This window comes from Musca autumnalis, unplaced genomic scaffold (assembly GCF_047663935.1).
Source record: "Musca autumnalis isolate F117 unplaced genomic scaffold, ASM4766393v1 scaffold_4, whole genome shotgun sequence".
Taxonomy (NCBI): domain Eukaryota; kingdom Metazoa; phylum Arthropoda; class Insecta; order Diptera; family Muscidae; genus Musca; species Musca autumnalis.
Genome location: NW_027411977.1, coordinates 141666648 through 141680973, shown reverse-complemented (window position 1 = coordinate 141680973; position 14326 = coordinate 141666648). Strand labels below are relative to the sequence as shown.

Below are 14326 nucleotides of genomic sequence, written 5' to 3'. Positions count from 1 at the left end.
TTGTGTTTAATAAAGTTCTTTGTATTCTTGTTTTACACAAATAATAAATGCATTTTATTTATTCTGGGGTATTTCGCAATAGCTTGCATTTTTACTGCATCTTTGGATTGATTAAAAACACAATCCGAAGAGTGCCTTTAAATTCAATCCTAAGTACTACATAAAAAGTTGTGATTTGGATCGAAAACGAAGTGCATCCCAGCTGTGTGCTGTGGAAGCAAAATGGAGTGCATCCTAGCTGCGCGCTCTCTTGTAAAATTCATAAGTGAATTCATAGGAAAAGATGTACACCAACAGCAAATGTACTGTACACTTGTAGTGATTCAACTGCATCCGCGGATGCAAACTTTTTGCTGGGATGTTATATGCATTTTTTAATTATCACATGACCAACATTTTTAAGTATTTGCTTTTTTGGTTATTGGGTATGGGCTTCTAAAATACTGAGATGTTATTATTGCTTAAATTGAAAACCGAATATTTTTGACACTCACTGTACATACAAATTTGTAAAAACTTTTGGGTTATCGAACTGACCAGGGGGTCAATTCTGTTTCTATGAAAATGGTAAATGAAAATTTTATAAAGGAGAAAGCTGTCAAATGAAAAAAAAATTATAAAGGAAATATGTTTCATTTCAAATTTTCATAGAACATGCTGCCATGAGCTGGCAAACCATCGATATTCCCAACATTAGATACCCAGCAAAAAGTTTGCATGCGGATGCAGTTGTATCACTACAAGTGTACAGTACAAGTGTCACAGCTAGGGTGCACTCCATTTTCGATCCAAATCACAGCTTTTGATGTAGTGTTTTGGATTGAATTTAAATGCACTCTTCGGATTGCATTTTCAGTCAGCCTAATAATGCAATCAAGGCCTACAGAAGGTCGGCCATTCAGAGTTCTGTTAACAACTTTTGACAACAAACATAATAGATTGTTCATTCTTGTGATTTGATTTCCTTTATTTTTTATGTCACAATAATGTATTTGACAGCAAACTAAATAGCCAGGGCTAACTAGTTTGGGCTGAGTGTCCGACTGTATAGACCAGGGTCGCCCGAGAATTTCCATCAATGTTTTAGTATGTGTTTATGTGTGGGTGAAGAAAACAACAACCACATGATATTTATTGTTTGTTTTTATTCACGTACACTGTAAGTGAGAGAGAACCAAATGCAAAAACAACTCAGTGGGCGCCCTAACTTTTTTGCAAAGAAGCTCGTCTCTGGTATAGACTGTGGATGCAATAAAAATGCAAGCCATTGCGAAATATCCCAGAATAAATAAAATGCATTTATTATTTGTATAAAACAATAATACAAAGAACTTTATTATATAAACACAAATTAAAAAAGTTTCCATTAAATTCAATCACATTTGAGTTTACTTTCTCCGTTCTCCAATTAATCCAAGCGCATCTGATTTTCCTTTATCATCCTAAAGGCCTGCGTACATAAGCTGCCTCGCCTGCTTACCTTGCTTGCTTCTGATAAAAGAATAAAAAAGAAAAGGGCAACCCAGTTAGAAATTTGCTCGGCCTCCGTTATTCTTTTATTTTTATTATGTCAAAAATGAAGCAGAAAAGCAAGGCAATCAGGCAAAGCAGCTTATTTACCTAGGCCTTAAGGCCTGCGTACATAAGCTGCTCTGCCTGATTGCCTTGCTTTGCTACTTCAATAAAAAAATAAAAGAACAAAGAAGGCCGACCCAATTTCCAACTGATGGCAACCCAGTTCGAAATTTCGTCTTTATTCTATTATTTTTATTACGTCAGAAATGAAGCAGGTAAGCAAGGCAATCAGGCAAAGCAGCTTATGTACGCAGGCCTTAAAAGGTTTTTTATAGCTCTGTTCCTTTACGTGCAAGAATCTTCAAGTTTTACAACTTTTTACTCGAAAAGCGTTCCTTTACTTCAGACACCATACAATTCATATGGAAGTAGATTACAACTTTTGCTACTTTTGCCAGTTTTAACATTTTCAAAAGTAAAGGAACAGACCATATGTTGCCTTCCCATCACTAGTTCAGCTTTCGACATGGACCCCAACTCCACTCCATTAAAAATTTCCGTCTAGTGAATTACCGCAAAAATGGTCGCAACTTAAGTTTTTATTTCTTTATTTATAACAAATTCTTAGAAATGAATACAATCTCTCTTATTTTTAGAATAAATGATTTCGCCAGAGGTGGATAGAGATCAACCAACTGTTTTTTTGTAGGGATCTCTAAAGCAAGTGCTTATAAATTGTATCCAACGGAGTGAATTTTTCATAACTCCGTGTAGGGATCTCTAAAGCAAGTGCTTTTAATTGTATCCAACGGAGTGCATTTTTCATAACTCCGTGTGGACTGCATCGAAGGATGTTGTGAAAACATAACTCAACATGCACAACTTTCAAAATTTTTGCTGGGTATTGCTTAAATTGAAAACCGAATATTTTTGACACTCACTGTACATACAAATTTGTAAAAACTTTTAGGTTATCGAACTGACCAGGGGGTCAATTCTGTTTCTATCAGGCGTGTCACAGAAACAAATTCCGATCGAAAGTGGAATTCATTTTGTATTTAGCTTCTCAGAAAACGAAAAACGAAGAATTTTTCGGAATGAAACCACATTTGATTTTGCAAACGGAATTGTATTTTTATTTTTTTTTTTTTTAATTTGCCACTTTAAAACACTCTAAAAACACATAGAAATAATAAAAATATTGTTTTGTTAACAAATTTACATTTAATTTCATATTTAAACTAAATAATGAAGTTTTCCGATTTTACAAAATCGATCGGAATCTGAAGAAGATAAAACAAAAACGATCGAAATGAAATTACGGAATTGAAACCATTCCGATCGGAATCTGTGACATGCCTGTATGAAAACTTTTATAAAGGAGAAAGCTGTCAAATGACAAAAAAAAAATATAAAGGAAATATGTTTCATTTCAAATTTTCATAGAACATGAATCCAGGGGCTGGATTCTTGTTCTATGAAAATTTGAAATGAAAAATATTTCCTTTATAATTTATTTCATTTGACAGTTTTTCCCTTTATAAAAGTTTTCATTTCACATTTTCATAGACCGTGTTTAGACATTCAAACTGGAAAGAACATTTTTCTTCTCAATTTCCATTAAAATTTCCTAGTTGTTTACCCTGCGTTTACACATGACAGGACAGTTGAGTACATGTATTGATTGTCAAAAACCCAAAACTTGCCTGTGTGACGTAGGCGTCCACACAACTAGAAAAACAATTGTAAAATTATGAATGAAAATCGCCGATTTCTTTTTATTTTCCGTTCACATATTTTGTTTTTGTTCATGTTCTTTTGCTTTCAACACATATCAATTATCATCTGAATTCTATTTTACAAAAATGTCAAAAAATTGTAAACCTTATGGCCCCGGCACATACGGTACGTTGTGCGTCGCGTTACAACAACCACATGAAAACTTCAAGAACAAACTTGGCATCACTTACATTTTTTGCATGTGGTTGTTGTTTTTAACGCGTGACGCAACGCACAACGTACCGTATGTGCAGGGGCCATTACAGTCTGTGAAAAAATTATGGACAGCTGGAAGACAACCGACAAATGTATATACTATGTGTTAGTAAATCAGAGTTGTATTTGCAGACAGTTTGTCTTGTGTAAACGCCTAGTTAGACACGGAAATCATGTTTGCGTCAATTTTATAATTTTTCTTATTCTTCTTCACACTCATTTTCAAATTGCGCCGTTCAAAAACAAAGCCAAGGCAAAATTGTAATGAAAAGTAAAAATGGACGTGTGTGATAAACAATTAATTATTAATGGGTACTTTACACGATATGTATTTTACATATGGGTTGTCACTTTTTATATACAAAATGTATACGCAAAGTGACAATCCATATGTAAAATACATATCGTGTAAAGTACCCATAAAGGAAACCTTGAATTGCATTTTAATTTTGATATTTCCACTTATTTCAAATTGTTTTTGCTTAAAAAAAGTTTTTCCTCCAATTGGATTTTTTTTTCAATTGTCTCCGCTGTTTTTTTTTCTCGACAGAGAAAATAAAATGAAAGAAAATGCAAAAACAAATCTGCAGCCAACTTCAGGTTGTATGCGAAGAAAAACGAAACAAAACAGAATTTGCCAGTACAGAGGTGTGTGTAACCCCTCTTATTCCTCTCTACTCACTTTCCCATTAACTTTCCCTTTATAAACAGGGACATAGAAACAGAATTGAGCCCCAGGGGCTGCTATGAGCGTTTTCAGACGATAGGTTTTGACTGCTCAAAAACGCGTTGTCCGTTTTGATTGTCAATCGTAATCTTCATATCCAGTGTTGCGTTTTTGAAGTCATTTTATACAAGCGTACTTTTTGCACAAAAAGAAATAAGTTTTACTTATGGGTACTTTACACGATATGTTTTTTACATATGAGTTGTCACTTCTCCCATACAAAATGTATATGCAAAGTGACAGCTCATATGTAAAAAACATATCGTGTAAAGTGCCCATTAAAGGTACCAAAAATTTTCGTGTGCGTATTGTATTTAAACATTAAAAAAATAGAGTAATTTTTGGGAATCCCATAAAAGCAGGTAAAACGAATGGGTTAAACTTGTTAATAGAGAATACCGTAATCATTTTTTAGAAAAAAATGAAACCTACGTTACCGGCGTAAATTTTTCGAGAAAGAAATAAGGAAATTCCTTCTCATTTTATACCAACAATTCTGTTCATAACATTTTTTATTTCAAAACATTTAAAATAACTTCAATCGCAAAAATAAAAAAATAAAAAATCATAACATTTACATGAACAATTTTTGTATAATACTACAAAATAAATAAAAAATATTTCATGAAGGAATTTATCAAAAAAGTTCCTTTAGTACGTTTTCGTTCACTTACTTTCACATTTTGTTTCAACACTGACACAATTTACGAATGACAATCAAAAGTGACAACCCGTTTTTATTGAGCAGTCAAAACCTATCGTCTGAAAACGCTCTATTATTCATTTTGAGGCAAAAAGTCGAACAATTGGTTAATCGATAGTCGACTTACCTATCCCTAATCTAGAACTATTTATTAAGGGCTGTTTACACCATCTATCAATGTCATATGAGCTGCCAATTCTTTCATCCATTCGACATTCTCTATGTTTGTCAAAATTGGCGTCATCCATACAACTTTAAATTTGTGCGTTCATACCTGCAAGTGTTATTTTCGTATGACATAACCTATAAATATAAAAACAGCTGTTTTTGTCATTGTTTACATTTATTGTTGAGTTGCAATTTTGCGCAAATTTTAATTTTGGTTGAAGGAAACTGAATTGGGTAGAATTGGTGTTTGGAGTTATAGAGGCATTCATGTTTTTGCCACCAAACAATCATTTCAAAGACTGCTTCTTTCGACCAATCGATCTGAAAATAACATTATAAACGCCAATTATTTATTTTACTGAATATTTAAATATACATACCTTTCCATTTTCTTTTTTAAAAGATTTTGTTTTTCATTTTTTGTTTCAGAATGTCAGAAAACAGCTGATAAATTTATGTTTACATACGAGAATGCCATATCAAATAGAGCGCTCCCTAAATGAAAAATTTACATATGAGTTGCCAAATCATTTTGATAGATGAAAATTTTCATAGTGGTTACACTTGGTCTGTTCCAGTACTGCAAGAATCTACTAATTTTTACTACTTTTTTCGATAACATAAAGGAAAAAATGTTATCGTAGTAAAAAGTAGTAGCTTCTTGCAGGTTCTGGAACAGAGCAATAATGTGTACAACATTCGCAGGTAGAAAATTTGGCATCTCATACGACATTGATAGATGGTGTAAACAACCCTTAAGGAACCGATCTATAGATCCATCTGTCCGCCCAATTTTCGACCTATAGATCTATCTGCCTTCCTACTCGAAATATACATATTTTAATAAATTTTGGAAAATGTATTTTTTGCCGTTTTAAATTTATTCCTACAAAAACAATGAATCGTCAAAAAGAAAATTTGGCTTATAAATAGCCACCACAATGTAAATATTTTATAGTGGGCAAATGTGACAAGACAAAAGTATAAGCATATACATAAATATTTAATATTTTGTTTAGGAAAATTATTTAAATATTGACTCAGTTTAAATGGAAATTGAGAGAGGATTAGTCAGAGAAGCGAACGGAAGCCAAGTACAAAAACAAAAGCTAAAATAATTTCAAAAGCGGCGGACGTAGCATAAATATCCCACTGAATGAGTACTATCTCGATTTTCAGTGAACATTCACAACATTCCATCGCAACTTTGAACGAACAACAACAACACACAAACTTACAACCATAAATGATATTCGATTCGCAGGAAGTAAACAAAAACAATTAGTATAAGAAATTAATTAAATACACAACAACAACAACAAGAGCAACGAAATAATACATTGAAAAAGACGCAGAGAACAGAGGTGAAGAACATTGATACAAAGACCAAGCAGAGGCGATATCACATCTCACATCTAAAAAATAATTGAAATCAATTGAAACGATCACGATAGCCAATACACAATGATGCGTTCTAATGGTGCTGCATGTGGAACTACCAGTGGTGGAGCAGGAATTGCATCGACTGGTATGGGTGGGGCTGCTGGTGGCGATGATGGTTGCATATATCCGGATGAAGTTATTATGGAAAAAGGGGTGGCATTTAATGTGAGGGTAAGTGTGCAAACCAGAAACCAACCAGAGAAACAAAGCATAAAGGTTGAATGAATGCATTGCTCGCTGCCTTTATGGTGTTTCTTGTGTTCTTGAATGTGATAAAGTATGGCTTCATTTTTCTTGTTCGTTTTTGCATATGTCCTCTATCTATAGTATACGGGTTGTATCGAAGTGAATACATCAATGAAACTACTGGATTTCCATACCCGAACACAGGTGGCCAGGTAAGCTAATTTTTGTTGTTTTTAATAAAAAGAAAGGAAATTTAATCAATGCTGTTTTTTTTGTAACAGGGAATGTATAAATCGTGTATGCGAGGCTGCAGGACTCAAGTCGGGAAAGCGACGAATTGATAAGAAAATTGGCCAGTATATAGCAGATCGTCCATGCATGGTTAATGCTGGTACAAACGTTATCATCAATGTTTCCAGTCGTTCCCTGAATTTAATTAATGTAGATACTGGCGAAATAATCGCTTCACATCAAATGCCCAGAATATCATTTGCTTCGGGTGGAGATACAGTATGTATTGCAAAAGGGGTATCTAAGTATAGTGTAACTGTAGCATTGAGTAGGAAAACGAAATATATCATCTTATGCTAATTAGTGCTTTTAAAGGACAGTTATGCTTTGAGTAAGTGTAGGTCAGCAGTCACTTGTTTACCATAAGAGGTGGGAAAGATTAACAGTGTAAAAAAGGTAGATTGAATCTCAAGCCTTAGAGTGCCAACATAGTACATGCGACCTCTCGATATAGGACATCAAAGTTAAATAATATTGCGAAGCAGTGTCAGTCTTAAATGTCCATCCGAAGGCCGGCTTTTGGACAAGCTTATAATTTATAAGAATATCTCGTTCGACTAGCTTACTTTTGCATCTGTACATAGGTGAAAGCACAAAATCCCCGTGCCGAAGACCGGCTATTGGGTAAATACTACATTTTATAGGGAAATTTCGAGCTTGAGTAGGTTTTAGGCACGGTCCTGCGATTTCTTTGAAATTTTTACCACAGATACGAGTTATTGTCCATACTTCTCGACATAAGGGCCTTGAAAGTACAAAAGAACGACATGTTGCTCGTAAACCCGACTTGTTCCAACTTCTTGAGTGACCCAACGCAGAGTCTGGATTTGCGTGGCCTGTTTATGTCAGCTCAAATGTAATCCTGGTGATTTTTTATGAAACATTATTCGAGAAATTTATCAAAGGCAATGTGTAGCATATGCAATATGCTTTTCGCATTATTCAACTACAGAAAGATACCTGCATGTATCTTCGCTGGCGACCTGACATAACGCCCAGAAAAAGGCTAAAAGAAATCTCCCGGTATAGTCCCCATTAACGGTACCACCCGATTTTGGGTATTTTGAGGGTCTTAGCCACATTTTTGATCGAACTATCTGCAATTGAGGCTCCCAGTGGTCACAAAACTTCTCCTCCAAAAATTGTCAACATGCGTCCATGTTTCGTCTTAGCCCCCATATAATGGTACCACCCGATTTTCGGTATTTTGGATGCTTTATCTACATTTTTTACTGAAATGGCTAAAAATGTGGTATTTAGTCTGCGTTGGAGCTATAAAATATTCTTGCACAGTATGGGCTAAACCACATTATAAAACAGAATGGCTGAAATCTGATGTCAATATAATTAATGGTGGATGGTAGAGAGATTTCGGAGATTTCACCTTTACGGAGACTTAAGCTGGCTACTGGTTCAAAATTTCACTTATATCAGTAAGATTTTTATTAAAACGGACTTTACGCCCATTGGGCTTTATGACTGGAATGGGATAACGCCCATAACTAAATTGGTGCCACGGTCTGGACGTTCATTACGCCCAAGATTCATTTGATCATTGACTCTTAAGCGTAGCGTGCAATAAATCAATGGTTTTCGCTAGGAACAAAAATCTACTTTAGAATACACCTGCCCAAATATTTTCTTACATTTGGAGTTATATAAACATCCACATATCTCCTTAATTGATAAATACATTTAAATTCTTTGTGTGTTTTAAGGATACCCTCGATTTTTTGGCATATATAGCCAAAAATGAAGACGAATGGCGAGCTTGTTACGTTCTTGAATGTATCGGTGGACAAAGTGAAGACCTTATAGTGACAATTGGTAAAGCATTTATGTTGCGCTACAACGCTATCAGTCGCAAAGGGTAATTCAACTTTAGTTTACTGATTAATTTGAGTTTTTTTATTAATCATTGTGTGTGTGCTTTTATTGTAGACATCATCAGCAAGCCACTGAGCAATTTAGTGAAACCGCCCTCAAAGGAAACGACAAGGACTATTACAATGATTTACCAAATAAATTACCTCCAGACTTGATGAACGACATTGACTTACAAGAACAACAACAACATCAGCCACAATCATCGCAAAAAGTAGCCCAATTGAACTTAAAGAAACCCCGTGATCGTCTAAGCAGTAATTTAATTGACTTGAATAGTCCACCACCCGATCAGACGACCAATAAAATAAATCTTTGCTCCTTTGATCCGATGAAAGAATCATCCGGTGCACAACCGCAGCAACAGCCGCCTGATGTTTTTGATATTCGTAAGTATACAACTTCATTTTTGTAAATAGTGATAGCCATAACCATCTAATTTTGTTTCCAGCTCCTCTTTCTTTGTCAGCTGAAGTTCAACGTTCTCAATTAATGACTGAATCCTGGTTCCACGGTTCTATTAGTCGGCCTATTGCCGAAGGTATGTTGGAGAACGATGGCGATTTTCTAGTACGCGAATCACAAGGCAAGCCGGGTCAATATGTCCTAACCGGTTTACAGGGTAAAACACCAAAACATTTGCTTCTCATTGATCCCGAGGGTATAGTCCGCACTAAAGATCGAATTTTTGAAAGCATCAGCCATTTGATTAACTATCATTGGACCAATCTTTTGCCTATTATTTCCGAAGATTCCGAACTTGTTCTGCGTACACCTGTTACACGATCCAATCCATCATCAATAACGCAAACCCCCCACACCATGCCAGTCGGCCACAATCATCATGCACATCATACGCACCATCATCAGATACAATCGTGTAAGGAATAAAGGAAGACTACGACGATATCATTAGAATTTTTGAGATTTTGTATTATGTTACTACCAATCCTCCCCCTATCAGACTAAGAAAGAAAATCGTTTTGAACATGAATATTTTCTGATATCAATGTATAAACATGTATTACAACATGAAAAACAAAAAAAAAAAACTTTAGTTTAAGTATAAACAACAGCAACAGGAACAAAATTTACAATTTAAAAAAAAACGAAAACCAAATCTATATGTAAAGTGTACGTAAGTATATATATTTGTGTGTAAGGGAATACATAAATAAATCTTAAATATTGTGTATTTTATTGCATTGAATGTAGATGAGTATGGAGATAAATTTTATTATATGTATGTATGTATTTATTATAAAACAAAATATTATCAAATATACATATTCAAAGAAAATAAATTGTCTATTGTTTTATTTATTTATAGCTCTGTTCCTTTACGTGCAAGAATCTTCAAGTTTTACCATCTTTTTACTCGAAAAGCGTTCCTTTACTTCAGAGACCATTCAAATCATATGGGCACAGTTTACAACATTTACTACTTTTGCCGGTTTTACCACTTTCAAAAGTAAAGGATCAGACCATATATTAGATATGTTATGAGTCTACGCCCCTTGGAGACCTTCCGGTCCATTGTGATCTTCCAAAAATTATAGTAAATAAAGTAGGGGTGGGAGTAGAGTAGCTGTGAGAAAAAAACGTAGGGGAAACTAAAACTGTCAAAAGCTTACACCGTTGTGATGGTTTCATTTCATCACCTCTGAACGCCACACTTTCTTCAATCATAGGAAAACTGATTGGCAGAGTTTCAGAGAGTTCACAAATCACCGCTTCAGAGAACTGCCCAATCCTTCTGATGTTCGGGTTGCGAAAAGGACGTTCCGAGACATCGTCACTGCTGCAACCGCTCGCCATATTCCCGCTAGTCGCATACCCGAAGTAAGACCAAACTTCGCAGCAGAGGTGGTGGGATTAGCAAATGAGCGTGATGAGCTTCGTCGAGCCAACCACAATGACCCCAGAGTCAGGGAGCTGACACTGGAAGCTAACAGGTTGGTCGGCGAACATAAGCGGAACAAGTGGTTAAATCATCTTTGCAACATTGGAGCCGGTATAAGTGAATTGTGGGCAACGGCTAAGTCACTCCCGAACCCTGGAAGGATGGAAGATAGGACCTCAGTCACGTTTGGCGACGTTACATTGACTGACCCGAAGAGGTGAGCAAGTTATTTTAATCGACAGTTTGTCGAGCATCCCGGGTGTGACAGCGTGAAGAGGTGAGTATTACGTCGCATCAGATCTCTTCCTGCCGAGGATGAACCACCACAGTTTACAATGGATGATGTTGCGAATGCCATCCGAAACGCTAAATCATCCAAAGCGTTAGGCCCTGATGGAATCTCCATGGTAATGCTGACGAGCTGGGAGTAGAGTATCTCACTAAAGTTCTCAACTTGTCGCTTGCCACCCTCATTGTTCCCGAAGTCTGGAAAACGGGCAGGGTGGTCCCTCTACGTAATCCAGGCAAGGATGCCAGCAAAAGTGAATCGTACAGGCCGATTTCGCTTTTGTCGTCCGTAGCAAAGACCCTTAGGCCTTAGTCCTCCCAGTATCAGGAATGGCTATCAAGTTGCCGAGCGTCAGCATGGGTTCCGTAAGGAGCATAGCGCTGCCCGACATCTCCACATATATTTGTCAAGGACTCAACCTGAGACCGACGTGTAATAGAACAGTGATGGTGGCGCTTGACTTATCTAAAGCCTTTGATACAGTTAGGCACTCCACGCTGTTTGAGGACATTGAGAAGACAATCCTCCGGCCAAGCTAGAAACGTTGGGTAGTCAACTATATGTGTGGACGCCAGTCGTACGTGGAATTCAGGAACAAGAAATTCAAACCGCGTAGAGTGAAACAGGGAGTTCTCCAATGTGGGGTGATATCTCCGGAACTGTTTAACCTCTACCTCTCCTGTATTCCTCTCCCTCCTCCAGACGGCATTGAGATCGTAACGTATGCGAATGATTGCACGATCCTGGCGTCAGGTACCTTCCCTGATGACATCTGTGAGAGACTGAACTCCTATTTAACCGATCTTACCACCTTTTTCCACGCAGATTTCCGCCACAAAATCTACAGCCACTCTGTTCACCACATGGACAGCACAGCTGGAAGAGAATTGAATGTCGTGTTCGACGGTAACGGAATTCCGACCACAAACTGCCCCAAAATGTTAGGGGTCACATTCGACACTACTTTCAAGTCGTGCGCGCACTCCACAGCTATCTGCGACAAACTGAAAAGCAGGAACAAGGTCCTCAAATCCCTAGCCGGCAGCACATGGGGTGCAGATAAAGAAACCTTGTTGACCACATATAACGCGATAGGTCGGTCTGTGGTAAGCTATGCGGCGCCAGTTTGGTCTCCGGGATTATGTGATACGAATTGGAAAAAGATACAAACCTTTCAGAATGGCGCCCTGAGAACAGCAACAGCGTGCCTCCTCAAGTCTTCAGTGGACCATCTGCATGAAGAGGCAAAGATTCTTCCAGTAAAGCAACACAATGAGATGCTTTCGTTGCATTACTTGCTTGGGTGTTACCTTGAGAGCCATCTCAATCACCATCTGCTGGCGAGGCCGACACATTCAGGCATATCAGGAAGGGGGGTAGGTCCAACAATATAGGAGAGGGGTAGGTCCAACAATATAAGAGAGAACCCCTAGATCAACATGCATATCAAGCAGGTTTAAATAGTATTCACACGAATGCAGTTGCTAAGGCCAGAAGCAAATATAGTGGGAATAAAGTCCTTGGAGTACATCCTCCATCTATCGCAGCTGAGGAGCGTCTGCTGCCAAGACAAACCGGAGTAGTTTTGGCTCAACTACGCGCGGGATATTGCTGTCGCCCAGTATGCGGCATGGGCCCGCACGACACAAAACACCTTTTCAACCGCCCCGCCAAACCTACTCATCTAAATCCAGTGGATCTGTTGTTACATCCCATCGAAGCAGCCACTTTCCTTGAACTGGAGATAGACCCAGAGCCAGATTGAACAGAAGAACGAACATACAAACATAATAATAAACACTGTTACAACAACAACAAAGAAAACCAAGCCGCTTGCGAGCTACCATTGGTTTCAAAGATCTTTCAGCATCCATACTTTTTATAAATCTGCAGCTTCTCTGAAGATTTCAGTTTAGAAAACAATACAATCATTGTCCAACTTGAATGAGTATTCAAGACCTAAACTTTCACAGTAGACGTCAGCTATGGTACCTTCTTCCATCTGGAAACAGTCTACATAGAAGGCCAGACCGTCTAGAGGAGGGTTACTTTGGTTGGAATAACGACATCTACATCTTCAAATCTCAAGATCGATGATGTATAATTGCTAAATTTCCCACGATTATTCACTTGGAAGACTGATGCTCCGAACTCGCTTTTCCGAAGAGGTTGTTGTCTTCCCGTACTAGGCTTTTCCCATTGTCCTTCGTCGCAAGAACAGCGGACGAAGGACCTGAGAAATCATAATGGCTGGTCTCACTAACGCTTGTCACCTGCACCGTAACTTTATTCCGTTTATTTTTCCTCCCCATCATAGGTGCATATTTTAGGGGAACTACTCCGAGCCATGTTTAGTCCATTAGTATTAGAGATTACTCTCTGTTAGATGTCACTTCAATAACTTCAGCATACAGCAGATCCAGGATATCCCCAAGGTGGAAAAACAGTAGGAGAAGCGGCAAGCGCTTCGCATCCAGCTGATTAATCTGCATGATTGTAAAGCTGGTGCCACCGAACTACTCTTGTCCCTCAATAATTCAGAAGTAGTCATTGCGTACGTTCGGAAAACATATTTACAAGAATTCTGGACTGAGTAACGACAACTTTGACGTGATGGTGAACATTAAAGGAGGCTCCAATAACAGTCATTGACCCGGAACTACTAGAGAAGTTAGGTATACGAAGCACTATAAACATCTTGTCACCTATCCACCCAAATTCTTGGGACGATACCTGAATTTGGTTACTGAGAATTAGGTCTTCTTCATTAGAAGCAAGTTGAGATACCCTAATTAAACGACGGCCAGTCCCTGCAGTTATGGTTGTTGGACCAACAGAAAAACCATCCTCTTCTTGAAAGACGGACAAAGCTTCACAGCACAAAACTGTGAAATGGGTGCGTTCTTTCGAAGACCCACAGCACTCACTCAAAAAGATGATGGTTTCTCAGGTGTTATGCAGCTGCCCTTGCGCAGAAAGGCAAGGAGAATAAGCCCAGTACCGAGACGACAACCACCTCTTCGGATTATACATCATCAGTCTTGAGATTTGAATATGTAGATGTCGTTATCCCAAGCAGAGATGACTACAACCGAAGTAACCCTCCTCTAGACGGTCTGACCTTCTATGCAAACGGTTTCCAAATAGAAGAAGGTATCGGAGCTGAAGTCTTTTGTGAAAGGCTAGGTCTTGAACACTTATTCAAGTTGGACAACGACTGTA

At 37.7% G+C, this 14326-nt stretch overlaps 1 protein-coding gene across 1 annotated transcript; it reads left to right on the top strand.

Annotated features, from left to right (window-relative positions):
- The first annotated feature begins 5870 nt into the window (after nt 1-5870).
- On the top strand, nt 5871-10216 carry Shc (SHC-adaptor protein). Its single transcript, XM_073979953.1, has 7 exons — nt 5871-6051; nt 6128-6722; nt 6879-6949; nt 7019-7247; nt 8747-8898; nt 8970-9301; nt 9364-10216. Exons 2-7 carry the CDS (start codon nt 6573-6575, stop codon nt 9801-9803), a joined length of 1374 nt encoding a protein of 457 aa, XP_073836054.1. The 5' UTR covers nt 5871-6051; nt 6128-6572; the 3' UTR covers nt 9804-10216.
- The last annotated feature ends 4110 nt before the right edge of the window (nt 10217-14326 follow it).